Source organism: Armigeres subalbatus, chromosome 2 (assembly GCF_024139115.2).
Source record: "Armigeres subalbatus isolate Guangzhou_Male chromosome 2, GZ_Asu_2, whole genome shotgun sequence".
NCBI lineage: Eukaryota > Metazoa > Arthropoda > Insecta > Diptera > Culicidae > Armigeres > Armigeres subalbatus.
The window spans coordinates 189,276,068-189,298,888 of record NC_085140.1 but is presented as its reverse complement, the minus strand read 5'-3'; the positions used below and the strand labels follow the sequence as shown (position 1 = coordinate 189,298,888).

General features: G+C 42.9%; 1 protein-coding gene across 1 annotated transcript in view; it reads left to right on the top strand.

The window, feature by feature from the left end:
- Positions 1 to 22,821, top strand: part of LOC134211401 (membralin) — a 364,609-nt gene that overhangs the window by 14,926 nt on the left and 326,862 nt on the right. Inside the window, exons 4-7 of the mRNA XM_062688213.1 lie at positions 672 to 821; positions 886 to 1,403; positions 1,464 to 1,801; positions 1,870 to 1,927. Coding sequence (XP_062544197.1) covers positions 672 to 821; positions 886 to 1,403; positions 1,464 to 1,801; positions 1,870 to 1,927 — 1,064 coding nt within the window. The remainder of the gene's footprint in view (positions 1 to 671; positions 822 to 885; positions 1,404 to 1,463; positions 1,802 to 1,869; positions 1,928 to 22,821) is intronic.

Sequence of the window (22,821 nt, the reverse complement as noted above, 5' to 3'; positions counted from 1 at the left end):
GTCCTGACATTCCAGGTACCGAGTTTCCAATCATAGTCCTTATTTCGGTGCCGGGTCGGTTGCCAAAACTAACGTTCTCTTTTTTTTCTATCTCCATTTTCCGTGGTATTTGAGAGGCTTCAGTGAGCTACCTTACCGGGGTCGCGTTACCTACTTCGCGCTGGCGGGGCTGCCACCTTAGGTATAGCTGACGCGATACAGCATTTCGTTGATCAGCCGCTGGGTATCAGGTAGACGCTGTTTGAGCCGCACCTTCTGGTGAACAGACGCTCGAGGCGTACCTTCTCACTCTAGCTGATGTCAGAAGGACAACAGTGCCCAGGCTGCACGACCAGCCAAGTACACAACCCTTAGCTGGCGGTCTTTTGTCATTGGACGACCCGTGGAAGCGTGAGACAGGAACTTGTGGAGACCAGAGCTCTGTTGGGCGCTCCTTGATGTCAACCCACCATTTTGTAGCCTATTCATATTACGCCATTTATTATATGATAAGGAGTAACTTGATGCCAATGCTCATACATTTAATTTTCTTGCTCTACTTTAACACGTAATAAAGCTCGTAATCTGATCAAACAATCGAACACAAAGAACGATTTATATCAAAAAGAATACATATTACTACAGTAAATTAATAAATCACGACATTTAACACTTTTTTAATTTTTTTCCAGACCTGTGCGACGTGCCATCGAGCTTCTTATGTTGCTGAAGGCTCTTGCTGCATTTTTTATATTGGTGTATATCCACGTTCATTTCTCTCAAACACCAACCACATGCCTAGAGCACGTAAAGAACGATTGGCCCCGTGATGGAATTCTTCGGTAAGTTATAAAAAATCTGCATCAAAACGTCCCCTTTTTCTCATGTTTTGTTTTTTTTTATCAGGGTGGAAATCATACGTCAGAATCCGAGCGTCCTCATGGAACTCAAAAGCAAAGATGCCGCTCAAGAAGAAGCAGAAATGAACAATCTGCTACGGAACTCCCTCAAAAATGGTATGGTTAGCATCGACCCATCTACCACGTTACCCCACGAGCAGCAGGAACAGAACCAAAATCCAGAGCTATTGCTGCAAAGCTACGCAAACAGTAGCCCGTGGTCACACCAGCAGCAGCATTCCCATATGAAACCTCGCTTCGGAAAGGAATCCATGACGACCCCGGTAGATCGCGCATATCTTGCGGGAGTGGACGGAGGGGGTCCGAAGGTGCCCATCAAAAGCACGCAGTTCGTTGGCGAAGAGACAAAGATGGATGCCACTAAGGCCGAGCCATCAAACCCCCAAGACCAGTCAAAACATTCCGAAGCGAAGGCAATTACATATGCTAACGAAACGATGGCTAAAGAAGTTGTTGCCCAGTTGGCGGAGAAGCCATTGGAGGAGGAGTCGAAGGTCGAAGCCAGTAGGTTGCCACAATTGTTGATATTAAGATAAAAAGTTAATCCTTGCCGTTATATTTTAGCTTGGGCTGATGGACAGTACGTGGTTGAATATTCGTTGGAATACGGATTTCTCCGCCTATCAGCAGCCACCAGGCAGCGACTGAATATTCCGGTGCATGTCGTCACTTTGGATCCGGAGAAAGATAAGTGCTTTGGTGATTCCTTCAGTCGGTTAATTTTGAAGGAATTTCTCGGATACGATGATATCCTGATGGCCTCGGTTAAGGTCTTAGCTGAACAGGAGGATAACAAGGGTTACCTGCGGAATGTGATTACCGGAGAGCATTACCGGTTCGTTTCTATGTGGCTGATGTCGCGTAGTTCGTACTTTGCGCCGTTCTTCATCATGATCCTGTTTGTGAGTTTTCAATAACGCAGGATTGGAATGATGTGACTAATCGCGTGATTTTTTCTTATTTATTTCAGACCATTTCAATCTCAATGCTACTGCGGTATTCGCATCATCAAATCTTCGTCTTCATTGGTAAGTGTTAAAATCCTTTTTTGTCAGTAAATTTAGATATAGAGTTTCGTAAGTTTTAGATTTCTAGCAAATATTTTAGAAATTGGTTTCATACTCGTTATCGATTAAAAGGAACTAAATGCTAAGCAACAAGTTCCATCAGACCTTCTACTCGAATAAGCTTAGGGTCAATTTCTTCACCTGGATTTATAAATTAAACGAGGTTTTAACAATTCTTAACCTTTTCCTTCCCACGACTTTTTTCAAAGATTTCAATAGGAAGCATTCACCTTTGCGGAAAATGCTAGCTTATTTTTTTAGCATAACTAGGTAGTTAAAATTAGTGACTGTACGAACTATCTTCTGGAAGGAGATTCATCCCGTGGATTTCGCATAATTGTCTCTGCTTATGTAACCACCCCACCCATTGTGGTTCTTCATGCAGGAGCTTGGTGAAATACAAACAATAATATAAACATGATCAAATCGTTTGTCAGATATGGCCATTGCTATCGGCAGGTGCCTTGCTTCAATATATGGTACCTAGTACTATCATCATATCACAGTAGAAGTTAGTGGAAAGCGAAACAAAGTTTTTTTTATTGTAAATCAATAGTTACCTAATTGTTTTAAAAAGTTCCGCTATATTTATTTTATTTTATTTTATTTTATTTTATTGATGTATAAGGGGGCCGGGGGCCAAGTCACCAATGTGAATTTGAAATTCACATCGTCCATGATACACCAGGGACTAAAGGATAAGGCTTCACAACATCTTTACCCATGGGGGTTTTAAGTTTTGCGGAATATACTGCTAGTATATCACTGCCTAAGGAGTATGGGCAGGTTTGGGATATTTTTATGATGAATATTAAAGCTGTGGAGAGATGTCGGTTATAATATTTGATTATATGTAGTTATTATGTTTGCCTTCTTGATTATGTATAAGGTGAATATGATGAATTGGTTTACCGGTGATCATCATTTAGTGGTAGCATTGATGAAATTTTAGCATTCGTTACGATTGTTTGTTCACGGTTCGCAATACATTAGACAGTCAATCCTGCGCTTCTGTAATTCATCTCTTTCGAAGGGCCATGATGTCAACCAAGTAGGATGAGTATTTAGTATTGTCTCATCCTACTTGGTTGGCACGTGTACAAAAATACATTTGAGAGAGTTAGTTCTGAAAATGTATTGCGAGAGATCGGCTGGTACCTGGTGCTGGGAATTTGGTTTCATCAGTACCCGCTAAGCTGCGGTGGACGACGGAGGTCCTTCGTAGCTTAGTAGGGAAAGCACCTGTCATGCGAACTGGGGTCGTGGGATCAAACCCCACCGAAGGGGCGGTTACCCTCCAATACCTTTTCCGAACTAAATCTATCACATGTTGTACATATGCATTATCAAGTTTCAGACATAGTAATTAATTTCCACTCCGGGTGGCTTAATACCCGGCATATAGGCAATTAACTTTGAATGTACTGGTATATGTATTAATTTTGATTCCAATTATAAATCACAAAGAGCCTTCCTTTTATTTAGGCGGTTAAACAAATGTGTTTGTTAGTATGTCGTGTTGTATCTGAATTCTTCCAGTTAGAGTTATGTCTGATGTTACAAATTTTAGTTGTCCAGCAGGGAAACCCTTACAAATCCTTAGTCCTAAATGATCAGTCTATTCGTCATTACAGTCTGCTGTTAAGGCCTGATCCAAATAGTTCTCATAAAAAGTCTCTTTCAATATTGTTCGGAGTATTCAGTGTGAGTGGTATTGTTTCGAAGTAGTTTTCTAATCAGTAACGTTTAAGTAATGTCCCCATCAAACAAAAGAAACTCAAAAAGTTTGTTCAAGATCTTAATTTTCAATTGCGAGTCAGTGTTAATACAATTATGTTGATGTGTATATAGTATAGGAATTGCGATACATCTAGATAAATTTGATTGCTGACTATACTGCCGTCATACGCATATTTGTCCATGTTTGCTGGGATTCCCTATATACATGGGACAGTTATGCGTATAACGGCAGTACATTTCAAGTAAACACCTTTAATGAAAACGTATTTTGAAACTAAAATATCGTATTACAATTTGATCCCTGTCCATGGATAAGGGGCTTGACGTTGATATTTCAAGTGTCTTAAAAAGATTTTTATTTTATTTTTATTTTTGTTGTTTAATTGAGTGCTTTTTTCAACCAAAGGTTAAGTTCAACACTAAATTAAAAAAATAAGATATTTTTCCATTTTTTTATATCTCCTTCACAAGAATATCGTTATTTTAATGGTAATAGTTTGAAAATAAGCTCCGTAGAGAAACTTTTATCACATCTTACTTAAATAAGGTCAACAGTTATACCAAACACTTGAGGTACCATGCCTCCAAGTTAACTAATGGTTAGTGTCGCACGATCTAACAACAACTGCCTATTGGTAAATTTGGAGGTGCCGGCAGGGCTCAGTAGGGTCTAACTAACATAACTCTAATACTAACAAGACCCTGAAACAAACGCTTATCCAAATAGCATACATCTATTTATACTTGTAGTAGTAGCTAACAATAATTCATTTTGTACCCGTATAGCTGAAGTAGAATTTTAGTAGTGAAAAGTAGAATTTGTAGATTTACTAATTTGGCATTGGAGATAGTGAATGTATCTATTATATCTTCTCGATAATCTTTTTATTTTAGTCTCTCTAGCTGCATGGATCAACGCAAAAACTGTTTCTCTCTTCCTTCTATTAGGTTAGTTAGAAAAATTAGCGGATATATAGGGGACATGACTTAGTGTTTCTCGTATTAAGACAAATTCGCTGACCTTTTACCTTATAATAAAATAAATGACCGATAGTAAAATAAATGACTGAAATTTAAAGATATCAAATAAATAATAAAAAACGAAAATAAATACATGACCATCAGTGGACAGAAAGACAAGAGACAGAGTTCTGTTTAGAATAGTTAATTGAGACCATTGCACTCACAAGATAGAGAATAACTAGTACCACTATTTTTGCTACAAGACTAATAACTTTAACACTTACGGAAATGAGGATAGACCATATGATGCGTTCATCCACTATTATATTGAATATTGTATACCCTGAATCTGAATAACTGAATTTTAGACCTCATTATTTTAATAAATAATAAAGGATTGAATATTAGAAAAGGGAATAGAACTTGACCAAAAAAAAGCAATTACGGAACAACTGGATAGAAATTTTGTATCACTATTGACTATTGAAACTTTAACATATGACATTACTGTGACTGATAGGATACAATTAACTCGACGACGTATTGACAAACATCCGATACTCAACCGTGTTAAAATAAGGGAAGCTCTTCAATGTGTCCATTTATTACAATAGTACTTAAATTAATCTATTTTGAAACTACCCTACCAGAATGATATCATTACATCTTTATTCGAAATTGTTACTTGGAAATGGCAACAGTACCACCCGTTGTCAACATAGACTACTATTAGGTATTGAATGTCGGCTCCAAGTAACTAATAATTAAATTTACATGTTAACTACTTATTCAGAAAACATCTATGTACATGTTGAGCTTCCATTATAAGCTATTCTGAAAGACAGATAACCTTATAACACATTAAATGACCAATAGGGAATGAATTCATGATCAGCGCTAGATAGTAAAACAAGAGATAGAGTCACGTTTAACTGAGACCATAGCCACCTATGTACATGAGAATAGACCATATGATGCTTTCATCCACTATCCTTTTCTCTACATGACTAATAGTTTGACCACCTAAGGTCATGAGGAGGATCAACCAATGTCTTTTTAAGCCCATCATCAATCAAATGAAAGCTCACGAAATGGTTTGAAAACATTACCTACTGAATCTAGTTCCGAGATGATGATGATGCTATGCAAGGCCGTCATAAGTCCACAAAGATAGTATTAGGCGTTTTCTTGGAACAAGGTTCAAAATATGTAGTTGTTAAAATTGCAGGCTCAAATTTTTTAAGATTGTTTGGTGAACGGTTCTGAACTGTGGCCCATTTTGGCTTTTCGATTCAGTTTCGACTGCTTTCACTAGATAATTTTCAAAACTTTGGACGATTATTGATCATCAAATTGTAATACGATATTTTATTTATTTATTTTTTTTTTTTCGAGAGTTGACCAGTTGTAGTCTTAATAGACTGGTATCTCGGCTGGGCTCTCCATGTGATACACAATACTAGCAGACGACTCAAGCTATGTTGCTCACTAGGTCACTGCGGCCTGGGTTTGTATTGTAATCATACCGATACATTATTCTTTCTATCTACAGTCTGTCAATTATAAACCGAACAAATACATTCACCATATATAATGCAAAATAAGTAAATCTACAGTATCTACTTTTACTACTTACTGTATACTGAACTATGAACTACAATTGGTGCAATGGATGATCGTTTGCTTCCCAGTCTTTTGTGTTAGTATTTTGTTAGTTAAGACTGGTACTAGACCCTGCCGGAACCTCCGCAGCATATACTCAAGCAGATGTTGTTAGATCATGCGACACCTTCTCTAAGTATTTGCATGGAGGTATGATATATCAAGTGTTTAATTATTTTCTATATATTGGCAAAAATTGAAATGTTACTACCGGGTTTAAAGTACTTACTTCAGTACTGCTTAATAGTGTAACCATACTCGGATGCAATTAAGTTCATCTTCGTCTAACGGTAATGTGTTGGGTACTAATAATACTTCTATACTAGCAATGTGTACTATAAAAGAATAAATGATTTCACAATTTTAACAATATGCAGACACTTGACTTATCAACGTTGACCCCATCATCCGTGGACAGGGTGTTTTAAAAAGTTCCGCTATATTTAACCAAAATTGAGAATGCTTATATAGGGTATCGGACCATTGGGGCAGCACCCCCCATTCCCGTCCGCAACATCTACTACTCGAGCGCATTACAACTGAATCACTTGGTTTTTAGTATATGGATAGAAACTGCAGATTTCTAGTGATGTACGAAAAATCAAGTCATATGGTTGGAAGGCGGCCGAGTTATGAACGTTGCGGACGGGAATGGGGGGTGCTGCCCAAATGGTCCTCCTTACTACTTACAATTCAATATGTTCAAGGTTGAGGATTTTATTTTTTATTTATTTACAGTCTTCGACATATTTACATCGTACAGACTAAAACTTAAATGCTAATTCGCGACTTGAAAACATCTTTACTAATATGGAAGTCATACAAATGATAAACATTATTAAAAGAAATACAACAAGCATCAAGCGGATTGTTCTGTCCATATTGCGTTCGGTGTGCTGAGGGTCTGAAGAATTCACTGCGGCGTGTCGTCCTTCCGGGATCGTTGAAACGAAGACTTTCCAGAAGTGCGGGACAGTCGATGTGCCTTCAAGTATGTCATAAATGAAGAGCCTTTGGAGCAAGGTTCTCCTCTCTCTCAAAGTAGGAAGATTTATAAGTGCACAACGGTGTTCATAGGGTGGTAGCTGTTGTCGATCCCGCCATGGAAGTCTTCGGAGAGCGAATCTGACGCTTTCTGTACTCGCTCGAGACGGTTAATTTGCACGGTGTGATACGGAACCCATACAATTACTGCATGTTCCAAAATACTGCGAACCAAGGCAACGTACAACGTCTTAAGGCAGTAAATATCGGTAAAATCACGAGTGTTGCGTTTGATCATACCCAGTGTAGCATACGCTTTTGCGGTCACTGATGAAATATGCTCAGCGAAGCGTAGTTTGCTATCTAAAATAATGCCCAGGTCTTTGACTTGAGAGACACGTACCAAATCCTGGGATTGCATCAAATAGTTAAAGGCAATTGGAGAGCGAAGGCGAGTGAAGGTTATTACGTTGCATTTCTGTACGTTAACTTCCATTCCATTTCTACCACGCCAATCCAAAATTGTATTAACATCCGCAGCAATCCACCAGTGATGATATGACTCGATAGATTTTTAAGTCGTCTGCATACATGATTTTAGACGACTTCAATTCGTTGCATAGATCGTTGATGAAGAGTACAAAGAGCACTGGCCCGAGATGGCTCCCCTGAGGAACGCCAGAAGTAATGTGAAATGGATCCGACATAACTGTTACGAGTTTTACGGACGCGATTGTTGCGATACGATGCAATCCAATTAGTGAGCCAATCAGGGAAGCCTATCCGCTTAAGTTTTTCTACCGCTAACTGATGAGGAACTCTATCGAAGGCCTTCGAGAAGTCAACATATACCGCATCGACTTGCTTTCGTTTCTCAATATTATCGATTAGCCAAGATACATGACTCATCAAATTAGATGTCGTTGAGCGTTTCTTTACAAAGCCATGTTGATCAACGTCGATTATGTGCTGTACCGCCGGGTACAAGAAATCCAGCACCATGCTCTCGAAAACTTTCGGAAGACAGCTGAGGATGGAATCCCTCGGTAATTTTGAACATCGTGAATATTTCCAGATTTATGGGTAGGTGTGATTAACGCCTCTTTCCATCTTGAAGGGAAAGAACTTTCCACAAGCGAGCGATTGAACAGCAGCGACGTAGGTAGAGAAAACAAAATAGGTTGACCGATAGTCAACATTATCAACATTATCAAAACATCTTCTGTAATTGTGGAGATGAAGAGGTATTGAGTTCATTTGACTTGATAGACCAATTCGTCTGAACTCCAGCATGATATGGGGAACCTAGAACTAGCTATCGGAAAACTCACTCACTCACACGAACCACACCAATTTAAAATCCCTATCCATCAGCGAACACGCGATTGCAAAATGAATGCTACTCAACCAACAAATGATTCATACCTACTGAGTGCCCCCCAGCAGGGAGAAGTGAAAACAAAAATAGTACGAAAAGAAATCGAGAGATGAGAGTGAACCGATGTGTAGTGAGTGCAGCAGAAAACACTGAGTTGGACTCAGAAGATTGATTCAATTTAGACTCAATGATTCGTTTTGCGGCCTTATTCTTTCTGCCGAATCCTCACTCACCACTCAATTGCGATTCCATTCGTTTACGAACCGAATGTAAACAAATACTCAGCTATGCAAAATTTACTATCCGTGTGAAAGGTTCGGTGATCATTTTTTTCTGTTTTTTTTTTTTCGGCATGATTCGTTACTAACTAAAGCCAAACGACAGACAATCAAAATTGAGAATTTTGGAAGGGCTCGTGTACAGTTGCCTAATTTGCGATTGTGTGTAGATGGGAGCGAAAGATTAGCGCTAAATGAACCGATTTTTCCCATACCTGCCTAGAACATTCTGTTTGGACATATCTAGATCGTAAATTATGCGCATGGCCTCTAAGGGTCTATATGGTCACCATGGGTTGGATCTTACCAAGCGTAATTGACCTGGTAGACTCTGCGCAATATTCGTGTGCAAATTTCGTTTATATGAAAGTGGCCAACTGACGATCCTTCCTCCGGCGATTACAGGATGTAGGTGTGGCCGATCTACAATCAGTTTCGGAAAATTTTTGAGCTGAAGATTATGTGTGAATTTGGCTGAGAAATGCCTGAGATATTGCTACGTCAAACCCGGGTCAACATGACCCGAACACCGTTAGTGTACGTTTTTTGAGCACTGTTGTAGGAAGGTTAAGAAAAACTATACCTTGGAAACACTCAGACCGCATCGTGCTTTCGTGCTGTGCGGTTCTTTTCTCTCTTTGCTGAAGGAAGTTTTTAATACTACCCGAAGCTATTTCAATTACAACAGTGCTTCTCAATTACAACAGTAGGGATGGGACCACCCGACCCACTAAAACCAAAACCCTTTCGCCAGCCCGTATCCCCCGGCCCGCAATGAATCGCCTGCTTTGAGCGTGCTTACAGCGGCACACTAGGAGTTAACTTTCTGAAATAAGTATGGCGAAAGGCATCTAAGGTTCGATTTTTCAAAATTTAGCACTTTCATCAAAAAAATATTTGGTAGGTATGGTAGCGGACACCTTCCTACATAATCGGTACCAAATAGTTTTTCATGAAAAGTTTCTTATTTTAAGAAAACCCGCGTTAGATGACTTTCGCCATACAAATTTCTGGCGGTTAACTCTTGCTGGCTATTTTGCGCATATACTATAGCGCCTGTATGTGACAGCGGCGGGTAGAAAATCAGCCACTGCCAATAATTCATTAAGCAATACATCAGGGGAGGACTATCGAGAACGCTCACGCCTATGCTAACGCACTCGACGTTATAACGCAACATCGACTTCAAGGGTGGTAACCTCACCACCCGTCGATCGCAAGCTATGATAGTAACAGTTGGCAACACTGCCGTTCGATTAATATGTTTACGGTCTCTCGTCATTCGTGATAACGTTTTTATTCCATTTGCCATTGACGTTAATTCGCGATTTTCCTTTGTCCCAAACCGTTTTGTGCCGTGCTTCGTGTGACTAGTGTTATTTATTCGCTGTGTTGTGAACCAAACGTGTTAATACGGTCTGCTAGTTCGTTAGTGATTGTTCACCAAAACAACCCACTACTACCACCTACGCAAAATTTTTTAGAGCAAAGCGACATCTGCCGGGCTGAAGCTAAATTGTACGTTACGGTTGCGGCATACCGAAAGGCGCAGCTTATCTACACTCTCGTACGTTTCCACTCAACAAGAAATGGATTGCTGCCAATCTTGCGCTAATGCGTTGGACTTTGGAAGTGCAATTAATTGCAACGGATCATGTGGAAAATTTTTCCATTACGCTTGCGTGGGGATCACCAAAACGCATTATTCCTCTTGGTGTGCTAAAATCGGCATGTACTGGTTTTGCGACACTTGTCGGTTGAATTTCGATCCTGCCGTGTACGATAGAGAAAAAACAATCATGAAAGCGTTGCGTGAGCTGCTCATTCGTACGGATTCAATGGACACGCGCCTCGGAAGTTATGGGGAAAATCTTCGCAAAATAAATAGGACTTTATATTGCACCCCACAGCAAACGAAGACGTCATTCAGTTCACTTCCTAATGATAATTTTTCGCAACGTATTGACGAAATAAATTTGGATGATACCACGGAAGATCATGTGAACCGCTCTAGGTCGTGCGATGACACTTCCTTCTTCGAAGTCCTGGATGAAGTGAACACTTCCATCGCCAATATTCCGGATAAGTTTGTTGTTGGGACCAATAAGCGTGTGCAGATAATCGAGAAACCATCAACCAGTTCTGGATTCAGCAGGAATACAGCCCATTCAACAGCTTCTACTCCAGCCGCTCCAACTGAAAAGAAAGGACCAATAAGTAAAGTACCACCTGCTGCTAGAAGCATAAATCGTTCCGTTCCCATTGACGCCACTAAGGAAAACGGTTTTCGCGGCGGTTCATGCAGTATTCCGCTAAAAGTGGCTAACAAAGATCAAGCCCCGAGTGATGTCGAATCCTTCTACGTAACTCCGTTTGCTCCTGACCAGGAAGTTGAGGAAGTAAAAAAGTATGTCATTGAGATTTCCAACGTCGATGCTTCTCTAGTCACCGTTACAAAGCTTGTCCCTCGCGGCAAGAACATAGACGATCTCTCTTTCGTTTCGTTTAAAGTATCGGTCTGCAAATCGGTCACAAGTGTGATCGGTGATGCCTGGTATTGGCCCGATGGCATCAGTGTCCGACCTTTTGCACCTAATCAAAAAAACGGATCAGCCACTCGCCTGCCGAATCTACAATAAGAATTACAGCATCACCCATCCATCGTTGGAAACTGGGACGCACGACTGCCCAAAGTCTAATGGAAGCCTCGGATCCCCCCATCACAGTCGAGCCATTCCAGTCAACGACCAGCAGCCGTCCCGGTCCTGTGTTTGGGGTCGGTGAAGAGGTCTTCCAAAATCCTAACACGGGCAAGTACCTTTCTTATTCGAACTTTTCGTGTCCTGAAATATCTACGACTTCCAGCCAAACCATCCATAACCAAATAGTCGTCCAGCCACCGTTTCATTCCTCCTCAATAAACCATCTTTGGAAACTGGGACGCACGACTGCCCGAAGCCTATTGGAAGCCTTGGACCCCCCCATCACAGTCGAGCCGTTCCAGCCGACGACCAGCAGCCGTCCCAGTCCTGTGTTTGGGGTCGGTGAAGAGGACTTCCAAAATCCAAATTCGGTCACCTTTTTTCGGACGAATCTAACCGTACTGTATGCATCGAGTCACCGGGACGCACACTTGCCGCAAGCTCTATGGAAGCCTCTAAGCCACCCATCGCAGTCGAGCCCTTTCCGTCAACGACCTGCAGCCGTCCTGGTCCTGCGTATGGTGTCGGTGAGGAGGTCTTCCAAAATCCTCGCGCAGGCAAGTACCCCAATGTTTCGCATTATTCCTGTATTGATTCGTCCGCCGCTTGCAGTTCCACACATCCGATCCAGAAGCCACATGAACGACTGCTGCTTTACTACCAAAATGTGGGCGGCTTTAATTCCATGGTCGAGGATTACCGCCTTGCAGCATCTGATCAGTGCTTCGATATCATAGTTCTCGTTGAGACTTGGCTGAATGATGACACGCTTTCCAGCCAGATATTTGGTCCTGCTTACGAGGTTTTTCGATGCGATCGAAATTCCAACAAGGCGGTGTACTGATTGCCGTGAATTCTAGTCTTAAAGCAAAAGCTGTCGAAAAATCATCGTGGGACTGCCTCGAGCAGGTTTGGATAACGATCGAACTTAGTGACCGTAAACTGTTTTTGTGTGCGCTATATATCCCACCTGACCGAGTCCGGGATACAGAATATGTTGAAGCTCACTGCAGTTCGCTTTTTAATATTCTAGAAATAGCAACTGCGCTTGATGAAATCATAATTTTGGGGGATTTTAATCTACCGAGCATAACGTGGATAACTTCACCCAACGGCTATCTCTATCCAGACACAGATCATTCTTCTCTACACACCGGAGCGGTAAAGCTTCTCGATAGTTATAGTTCAGCAGCATTAGTTCAAGTTAGTTCCATTGCCAACGAGAATAATCGTCACCTTGATCTCTGCTTCATCAGTGATCATAGCACAGCTACATCTTCACTGATTGCACCTGCACCGCTAGTAAAATCAGTGGCACACCATCCGCCGCTGCTCGTCGTGGTCAACCTCGGATTGACGCATGATTTCAATACCTCTTATGAATCCGTATCTTTCGATTTCCGCAAAGCCGACCATCATAACATCACTGAGCTACTGTCTTCCATCGATTGGCGAAACATTCTGGACCTAGAAGATGTGAATATCGGAGCGCAAACTTTTTGCAATGTCTTGGCGTACGTCATTGATCAACACGTTCCAAAGAAAGTTTGTCGTAAGATAGTTAGTCCTCCATGGTACTCCAGCTCCCTGCGACGGTTGAAAACTACTAAATAAGCTGCTTTACGGCAGTTTTCCAAGCATCGTTCAGTTTCACTGCGCAACCATTATGTTAGGCTCAATTATGAGTACAAGCGAGCCAGTAAGGAGTGTTACTCTCGATATCAGCTTAATATTCAACGCAACCTCAAATCGCATCCTAAACGCTTCTGGCAATACGTCAACGAGCAACGCAAGGAATCTGGATTACCTTCCTCCATGACGCTCAATGACAACACGGCATCTACGACCCAGGACATTTGTTCGCTCTTTTCCGAGAAGTTTTCGAGCGTGTTTTCAAACGAGGTACTAACAGCCGTGGAAATTGAGAACGCTGCGATTACTGCTCCGACCGTCAACCAAACTCTTGGCGCCTTCGACATTGACGCAACGATGGTTATCAGTGCTTCTTCTCGGCTTAAATGTAGCTTCTCTCCGGGACCCGACGGTTTTCCCTCGGTTCTACTGAAAAGACATTTGGACGTTCTGGTGACCCCGATACTTCTTCTCTTCCAAGCATCAATCAATAGTGGTATTTTTCCTGCTTGCTGGAAAACTGCAAACATGTTTCCGGTTCACAAGAAGGGCAACAAACGCGATATCAATAACTACCGCGGGATCACTTCGTTAAACGCTGTTTCCAAATTATTCGAGCTGGTTATTTTGGAGCCACTTGAGGCCCATTGCAAACCGTTTCTCAGTAACGACCAACATGGCTTCACGTCTGGGCGATCGACAGCTACTAATTTGCTCTGCCTGACTTCCTTTATAACAAATAGTATGGTACAACGTGCGCAAACCGATGTGATTTACACGGACCTGGTCGCTGCTTTCGATAAAGTGAATCACGACATTGCGATTGCAAAAATGAACAAGTTCGGCATTAACGGTAGCTTCCTACATTGGTTCCGTTCATACCTCACAGACCGCAAGACCGCGGTTATCATTGGAGATAACCAGGCTCCCAGCTTTATTTCAACATCAGGGATACCTCAAGGTAGCCACTTGGGTCCATTCCTTTTCTATTGTACTTCAATGACGTGCATCTAGCTTTGAAGGCACCACGATTGTCATTCGCTGACGACCTCAAGATGTTTTGTCTAATTCGCTCAACAGAAGATTGTTGCTTTCTCCAACAGCAGCTTGAATTGTTCGCTGATTGGTGCAGACTCAACCGTATGATGGTACACCCGAAGAAATGTTCAGTAATTTCCTTTTCGCGGAAAAAAATCCGATTCACTTCAGCTACCGTTTGTTGAACGCAGATATCGTACGCGTGGACAATATTAAGGATCTGGGAGTTATCTTGGATTCCCAACTCACATTTAAACAGCATGTATCGTATGTTGTAGCTAAAGCTTCTCGATCTCTCGGATGCATCTTCAGAATCGCCAAAAACTTCAGCGACATCTACTGCCTGAAAGCGTTATACTGCTCTTTATCGCGCTCCATCTTAGAGTACTGTTCTGAAGTCTGGAGTCCAAACTACAACAATGGCGTTGAGAGAATCGAGTCGGTACAACGCAGGTTTTTGCGCTACGCACTACGCAAATTACCATGGAGAAACCCTGTTCATCTGCCGAGTTACCACGATCGTTGCCAACTAATACATCTGGAGCCCCTGTATGTGCGTAGGAATACGGCGAGGGCTTTGTTCATCGCCGACGCTCTTCAAGGTCGCTTAGACTGTCCAACGATTCTTGGGCATGTGAACATTAACGTTGCCCTCGGTCTTTGAGAAATAACCTCATGCTCCGTTTACCTTTCCAACGCACCAACTACAGCATGCACGGTGCGATTACTGGATTGCAAAGGATCTTCAACAGAGTGGCTTCAGTGTTCGACTTTAGTGTTAGTCGTCCTAATCTTAGACGAAGGTTTTCCAATTTGTTTGCTCTTCGTACATAGTTCTACTTTTCGTTTATTTTGTAACTTGTTGAACCATTAAGAGCCTGTACGCTTTAGTATTAGTTTGAATAGCATTATATAAAATCATTTGGGCTGTAAGATGCCTGTTGATAAACACATTAAATAAATAACGTATCGGTCTTATCTGTATCGGTCTGAGCACCTATATCTGCATATGGAGGTCCCCGCAGCTCACTCGCGACGTTTTTGTTGTTGGGGTGAGCATGTTGTTTACTGCATCACAGTAGTCTCTACTGCAGCTGCTTATTTTGTTCAAGACGCCACCAGCGCTGTAGTTTCGACATAATCGGTTGAGACACTGTGTTCACCGCATTCCATATAACCTCTTCCCGACACATCCTCTCAACGAGGTTGTCAGGGGTTGTATCCATGCCCTAACAAGCAGCATGACATGGCGTTAAACATCGAATCGCGGGCATACAAACATCACATGCTCTGCCGATTCTACCTCACCTACACATTCCGGGCACTCCGCAGAATCTGCAAACCCGAACCTATGCAGGAACTTTTTAAAGCAGCCATGTTCAGACAACACCTGTGATAGGTGGAAGTTGGCCTGACCATGCTTCCTACTAACCCTTTTCGATATCTCCGGAATCAGTCTGTGGGTCCAACGACCTTTGACTGCAGTGTCCCATGCTCTTTGCCATTTGAGCAACGAAGCTGCTCTCTCACGTCGCACTTGTACCGAGTTCCTGTCGTTGAAGCACTCCACATCTTCCTCCAGAAGTATGTCTATCGGCATCATCCCACCAATGACGCACACCGCCTTATAAGATATGGTGCTTTGGACCATGCTGGTACGCCGTACCGAATAATAGACAATGCTACACCTATAACAACTATAAGCCTACCCACCTGACTTTGCACCCCCGATCCGTTGGACATCATTCGCGATAAAGTTTTTATTGCCAATGAAGCCTTATCGTCGATCATCACGCCCAGATGCTTTAATGACCTCACGGAGTTAACTGTGCAGGTCCCTACAAACGTATCCTCGCTTGCTGCAACCCATCATGGTGGTTATGCACCACAATAACCTCAGTCTTGTGATGTGCTAACGCCAACCTCCTTGAGTTGAGCCATTCTTCGACTCTGCTAATCGCGTACGAAGCTTTCAATTCAACTTCGTCGAGAGTGTCGCCCGCGACCTCTAGCATTACATCATCCGCAAAGCCTTCTATTTTCACTCCAGCCGGGAGATTTATCCTGTTCTGAAAATAGCTTTTTAGAATCCTGCACAGATAACCCGGGACTCTCAAGCTATCTCGGGTCTTGTCGCAAGAAACGTGGATTTTCAATCAAACGTCGGTTCGTTAGATAAAAAATCAGCTGTACTTACTGACGTTTTGAAAACCTGTACCAATAATCTAATAGAACATAAATATGTATCTCTGAAAAACTCGAACAGCTGGTTCAATCTGGATCTTTTACGATTCAAACGTAAAAGGGACAAATTGTACAGAAAATTTTGTAGAAGTAATAATGCTATTCATTGGAAAAGGTATCAGGTCGCGCGTAATCAATATTCGCATATGTTGAAAAAAAATCGAGATGCGAATATATTCAGAGGAAAATTGATCAGCATCAAAACAACAGCAAAGAGTTATGGAAAATTTTGAAATCCTTGTTAAAACCTAATAGTAGCAAACCGCGATCCATAACCTTCGATGGCACATTAGAACAGTCAGAACAAGTTATTGAAGATAAATTCAATCAATATTTCGTCAACAGTGTCTCACTGATTAACCAGTCCATTGAGTTTGTTGATGAGCCTGACGAAATAAAACAGCCGATTAATTTTAATTGTGGATTTGATGGATTTCACCCAATAACATTAGAAGAACTTGAAAATACTTGCTTTTCAATCGGAAAAAACGGCTGGAGTCGATAATGTTAATGCCAATGTAATACAAGACTGCTTTGATGTCATCGGACACAACTTGCTGGACCTAATAAATGAATCTTTACGAACTGGGCACGTGCCACAAGTTTGGAAGGAATCTCTACTGATTCCGATTCAAAAAGTTGCTGGGACGATTAAAGCCGAAGAGTTTCGTCCCATTGCATTTCGTTGCACACATTAGAGAAAATTATGGAACTTGTAGTAAAAGGCCAGCTGCTTGAATATTTGAATAGAAATAACTTGCTGATACCGGAACAATCGGAATATCGAGAAGGTCATTCTTGTGAAACCGCATTGAACTTGGTATTAGCACAATGGAAGGAAAATGTAGAGCGTAAAGATACGATTGTTGCTGTGTTCTTGGATCTAAAACGCGCTTTTGAGACAATTTCTCGGCCCTTATTGTTGAGCACAATCAAGCGCTTTGGAATTTCGGGATCTGCATACAAATGGTTTGAAAGCTATTTGCCTGATAGATCTCAAAGGACTGCTTTTAATGATTCTGTTTCCAGTCCCGTGGAGAACACGCTCGGAGTGCCACAGGGAAGTGTATTAGGGCCTATTTTATTCATTATGTACATAAATGACATGCGACGAGTCTTACGATTTTGTGATATAAATCTTTTTGCTGATGACACCGTGATATTCATTGCAGCTAAAAATTTAGCAGATGCTGTTTCACGCTTGAACGAGGATTTACACTCTCTAAGTAGATGGTTGAAATACAAGCAATTGAAATTGAATATTAATAAAACAAAATACATGGTAATTTCGCGAACCCGAGTAAATGAGGATGTCTCTGTTAAAATTGATGATGAGATAATTGATCGCGTCCGCGATATTAAATATCTTGGCGTGATTATTGATGACAAGCTAAAATTTGACACACATATTGACAATGTTATCAAGAAAATAGCCAAGAAGTATGGAATGCTCTGTCGATTAAAACACGATTTGACTATTGGTAGAAAAATACTCTTGTATATATCAATCATCTCTCCTCATCTGGATTTTTGCCCTTCCATCCTATTTTTGGCTAACGATACACAAATATCGAGAATGCAGCGCTTACAAAATAAAATAATGCGTTTGATTTTAAAATGCGATAGATTCACTTCCTCAACTTTCCTGTTGGACGCCTTTCAATGGCTGTCAGTGAAGCAAAGAATAGTGTACTTGACTATGGTGTTCATTTTAAAGTAATAAACGGCTTACTGCCTCGATATTTGAGTGATCGAATTGAAAGAGGAGGGGATAGTCATATAGAGAATACTAGACACGCCGAGAACGTTCGAACACCCTATTTTTGTATGGCGCTTCACAAAACTCTTTGTTTTTAAAGGTATTAATGTTTTCAATTCGATGCCTTCACACATCAAACGTTCAGTCACCCTAACGCAGTTTAAGAGACAATGTATTTCACACGTCAAAGCTGCCTTTTGAACAGCTACCCGGCAATTTTTTACCCGTTAACACATGTATCTTGACGAAGTTTTTGACAACGGATGATTTTTATGGACCATTTTTATTTTTATTATTTATTGAGGCATTCGCCTCAATTATTGAGACGTTCGCCTCGATGATGATGATGGATTTTAATTTATTGACGTAGTTTATTTTTTAGGGGCCCTCCTTAGCCGTGCGGTAAGATGCGCGGCTACAAAGCAAGACCATGCTGAGGGTGGCTGGGTTCGATTCCCGGTGCCGGTCTAGGCAATTTTCGGATTGGAAATTGTCTCGACTTCCCTGGGCATAAAAGTATCATCGTGTTAGCCTCATGATATACGAATGCAAAAATGGTAACTTGGCTTAGAAACCTCGCAGTTAATAATTGTGGAAGTGCTTAATGAACACTAAGCTGCGAGGCGGCTCTGCCCCTGTGTGGAGATGTAATGCCAATAAAAAGAAGAAGAAGAAGTAGTTTATTTTTGAACCTTTCTTTGTGTAGTCTACAAAAGTTTGAGCATCGCTTTGAATTTATTTAAAAACTTGCATATTTCGAACTGTTGAATCATGCTCTTGAATTAGTAGTAAGCCTTCTGGTAGATTATTTTGTACTCGCGGTTGTTCCGAAACTTTTGTTATCGACGGAGCGGTTACACAAGTTTTGATGTTTGGTTGTCGAACCTAATGATCCATGTTCAGATACATGTGAGTTTTAGATTGCGATTTTGGTTTGTGAAAAGAACGCGATTTTTGGCTGAGCTTTTGAAATCTGTGCGAGAGGTTTCACAAGTTTAGCTTTTGATGAGCTCCATGTATCACTACTGTTGATTACGAAAATTCTAGGTGTAGTTCTCTAGTTCATTTTACCAATTTATTTTTGCTGTACAGTATGGAATTTTATTTTGGATTTTATATCTGTATATACAATCGGATCGTTTGTTTGCAAAACCGATTACATTGATCTTATTTAATTATCTTGAAGATAACTCGTCCAGCTCAAACCTTTGTAGGGGTATGTGGCGGGACCATCATCATCATCTCAAGCGATGCAGGGAATTAGCTATAGCTGCCCAGCTAGCGTTATTAAATGCATTCTTTACATCTAGTCAGGGCCGGATTTAGACGGAAGGGGGCCTCGGGGCCGACAGCTTGTGCGGCCCCAAAATGTACAAAAAAGGTTGGTTTTGGTATATAATATTTATGGTGGCCCGGGGCCACGCCCCCCCCCCCTCTAAATCCGGCCCTGCATCTAGTGTAATCAATGCACAGTACCTAATACCTCTCCTATTCAAACCACGCGCTATCTTAGCCGTTTCCGTTACCGACCGAATTGCTTCGATGGTAGAACGGCCTTTACGGAACCCATACTGGTTGCTTGATAAGCCACCAGCACACTCCGTATAGTCCGTCAATCTATTCAGGATCACCCTCTCTAACAACTTACCAGTTGTGTCGAGTAGGCAAATTGGTCTGTATGCCGAAGGCTCTCCCGGGGATTTCCCAGGCTTAGGCAATAGCACCAACTTCTGCCGTTTCCAACGATCTGGGAAGTTTCCTTCGTCCAGGCAACGTTGGAGGCAGCTCCTGAACATATCTGGAGCGGCAAGAATCGCGTGCTTAAGGACCAGGTTAGGAATACAATCCGGCCCTGGTGCCTTGTTTAGCTTAAGTTTTCTTGCAACGGCGATAAGCTCATCGTTAGTCACTAGCGGTACCACGTTCATTGACTCGTATCCAGGGCCGGATTTATGGGGGGCCGGGGGCGGGCCCCCACAATTCTTATGTACCAAAACCAACCTTTTTTGTACATTTTGGGGCCCCCACATACCGTCGGCCCCGGGGCCCCCTTTCGGCTGAATCCGGCCCTGCTCGTATGTGGCGGGCCAATCCGATAAGTCATGCTTCGGGAACAAATTTTCAACGATCCTGGCTAACATCCCCGGGGATTTCTCAGGAGTTGTGCTGTTGGTCCTAGCCATCACTATCCTGTATGCACCCCCCCCCCCCCATGGAGTATTATTGGCCATCCTACACAGCTCTTCAAAACAGTCTCTCTCACTACATTTGATTTCGTAGTTCAGAGCTTTGCTCGCTGTTTGGAACACCCGGCGTCTTTCTAGTCTGTCCGCTTCGGTTCTAGCACGTCGTAACCTTCTTTTAGCTCTAAGACAGGTTCTACGAAGATCAGCTATCGTGCTCGTCCACCAGTGCACCGTTTTGCGGTTGCCGGTTGGCATAGTCCTCCTGGGCATTGTCACGTCACACGCTCGTGTTAAGACATCGGATAACCCATCACCACTAAGGCCTAGAGTCCGATTTTCCGTAGTTCGTAGCGATTCTTCCAGCAGTTCTGGGTCGAATTGCGAGGTACACCATCCTAGATCAGCTTATACTGACCCGCCTTGTGGTTCTGTTGGGAGTATAGCTGACCATAAAACGTATTTCCTTATGGTCACTAGCAGTATACCCTTCGTGAACTTTCCATTCAGGCTCCACTGTCCATCCCGCGCCGCAGAAGGCCACATCGATGCATGACTCGCCATTCGGTCTTCTAAACGTTGACGCTTGGCCCTCGTTCAGCAGGATCGTTCAGTACCGCTAGAGAGTCTAGCAGGATATGACTTCTAGCGTTAGTGAACCGAGCGGACCAATTCACTGCCCACGCGTTGAAGCCACCTGCTACAACTAATGGTTTAAGACCAGTTAGTCTCGCTACAAGAATATCTTACACCCTAGTATACTGCTCTATGCTTCATATTGTAGGACAGTAGCAGCTACAAAAGTAAACTCCGTTTACCTTTGCTATAACAAAACCCTCATCATCAGGAGATGACACTATTTCCTAGATGAGGTACCTCCCGCAAGTCCACTATTCCGGACTTATCCACAACCCAACTGCTATGTTTAGCAGGGATGCGGTACGAGTCGGACAGCAAGGCAACATCAGTCTTATTCTCGTGTACCGATTGTTGTAGCAGCGCTTGCGCGGTCTCGCAGTGGTTGAGATTTAGCGGCCTGGCAGGTGTGGCCTGGCAGGTGTGAGGCTTGTGACCTTCAGCTCCACAGGCCTGCGGTTGTTGGTTTGCGCTCACCGAGCATACCGACCAACCCCCTTTATCCAGTACCTTCTTGGCGTCAGCCACAGGTTCCTGGAATGAAGCAACCTGCGTTCCAGCATAACCTTTCCGAAACCGGATCGCGGTATCCTGGATGTCAATGCCCCACTGAACTCTCAGTGCAGCTACCAGCTCACCGGCTTCGGTAATTTCGTCCAGGCCTTGGCATTGGATTACCTCTACTGGGCATAGGGCTCTCACCTGAACCGCATCACCCAGCACCTCTTCTGCCAACTTTTTATACGCGGAACTCTTCCGCGCAGCATCCCGCTTCAGGACGAGGATCATCTCGCCCTTCTGCGTTCTGCGGATGCAGTTGACATCATCCCCAAGGCCAGTGAGCTTTTTATCGCCCCGCAAAGCCTTCAGAACGTCAGCATAGCTCTTACCATCAGCCTTGACGATAATTGCTTCGCCTCTGTCCTTCCTGCCATGACCATTGGAAGGTGTGCCCTTTCCTCTACGGGCACTCCCCTTCTTGGCCAATGGCGCCTTCGCCTCCTCTACCGCTTTTCGCTCCTTCTTCGCCTTTTTGGGATTCACAACTTCCCTCCAGGGCAGGCCTTCCTCCCGGCGAACTTCGGTAGTCCTCGTAGAAGGAGGAACTGGTTTCCGTCGTTCCTTAGGGCCGGCAACCTGCTCAACCTTCTCCCGACGGATCTTAGTAGCCTTCTTCTCGTGCAATACCGGCTTGGCGCTAGCTCCCTTCAGGTCGGTTGCCATACTGACCTTACTAAGCTTTGGAGTTGCTCCAGTAACAGCCATGCGTCTGCGGAGTTCTGCAGTCTGGCTTTCTGCCAGCTGCTTTTCTTCCGTAAGGACTCGAATCTTCGACTCGGCTTCCTTCCTGGCCTCCACCGCTTGGCTCACTGCCAACTCTTTCTCCTCGGTAAGTTGGCGGATCTTTCGTTCCGCCTCCTTACTTGCCTGCAGCAAGGACTTCCACTCCTGCTTTGCTGTACTTCCCGCCGTTGTCCGGAAAGGACATGATTACGTCCGTTACATCTGCAATCATCTCCATTTTCTGGCCTCCACTCTCCTTGTGACTGACCATCACTTCCGTGATGACCCTGGTCAGGGTAGCTCCGTCCATCTGGATCTCAATGGGCGGCTCATCCGACCTGCCACGCTCTTCTGTATCGCCTGTCCCTGGCG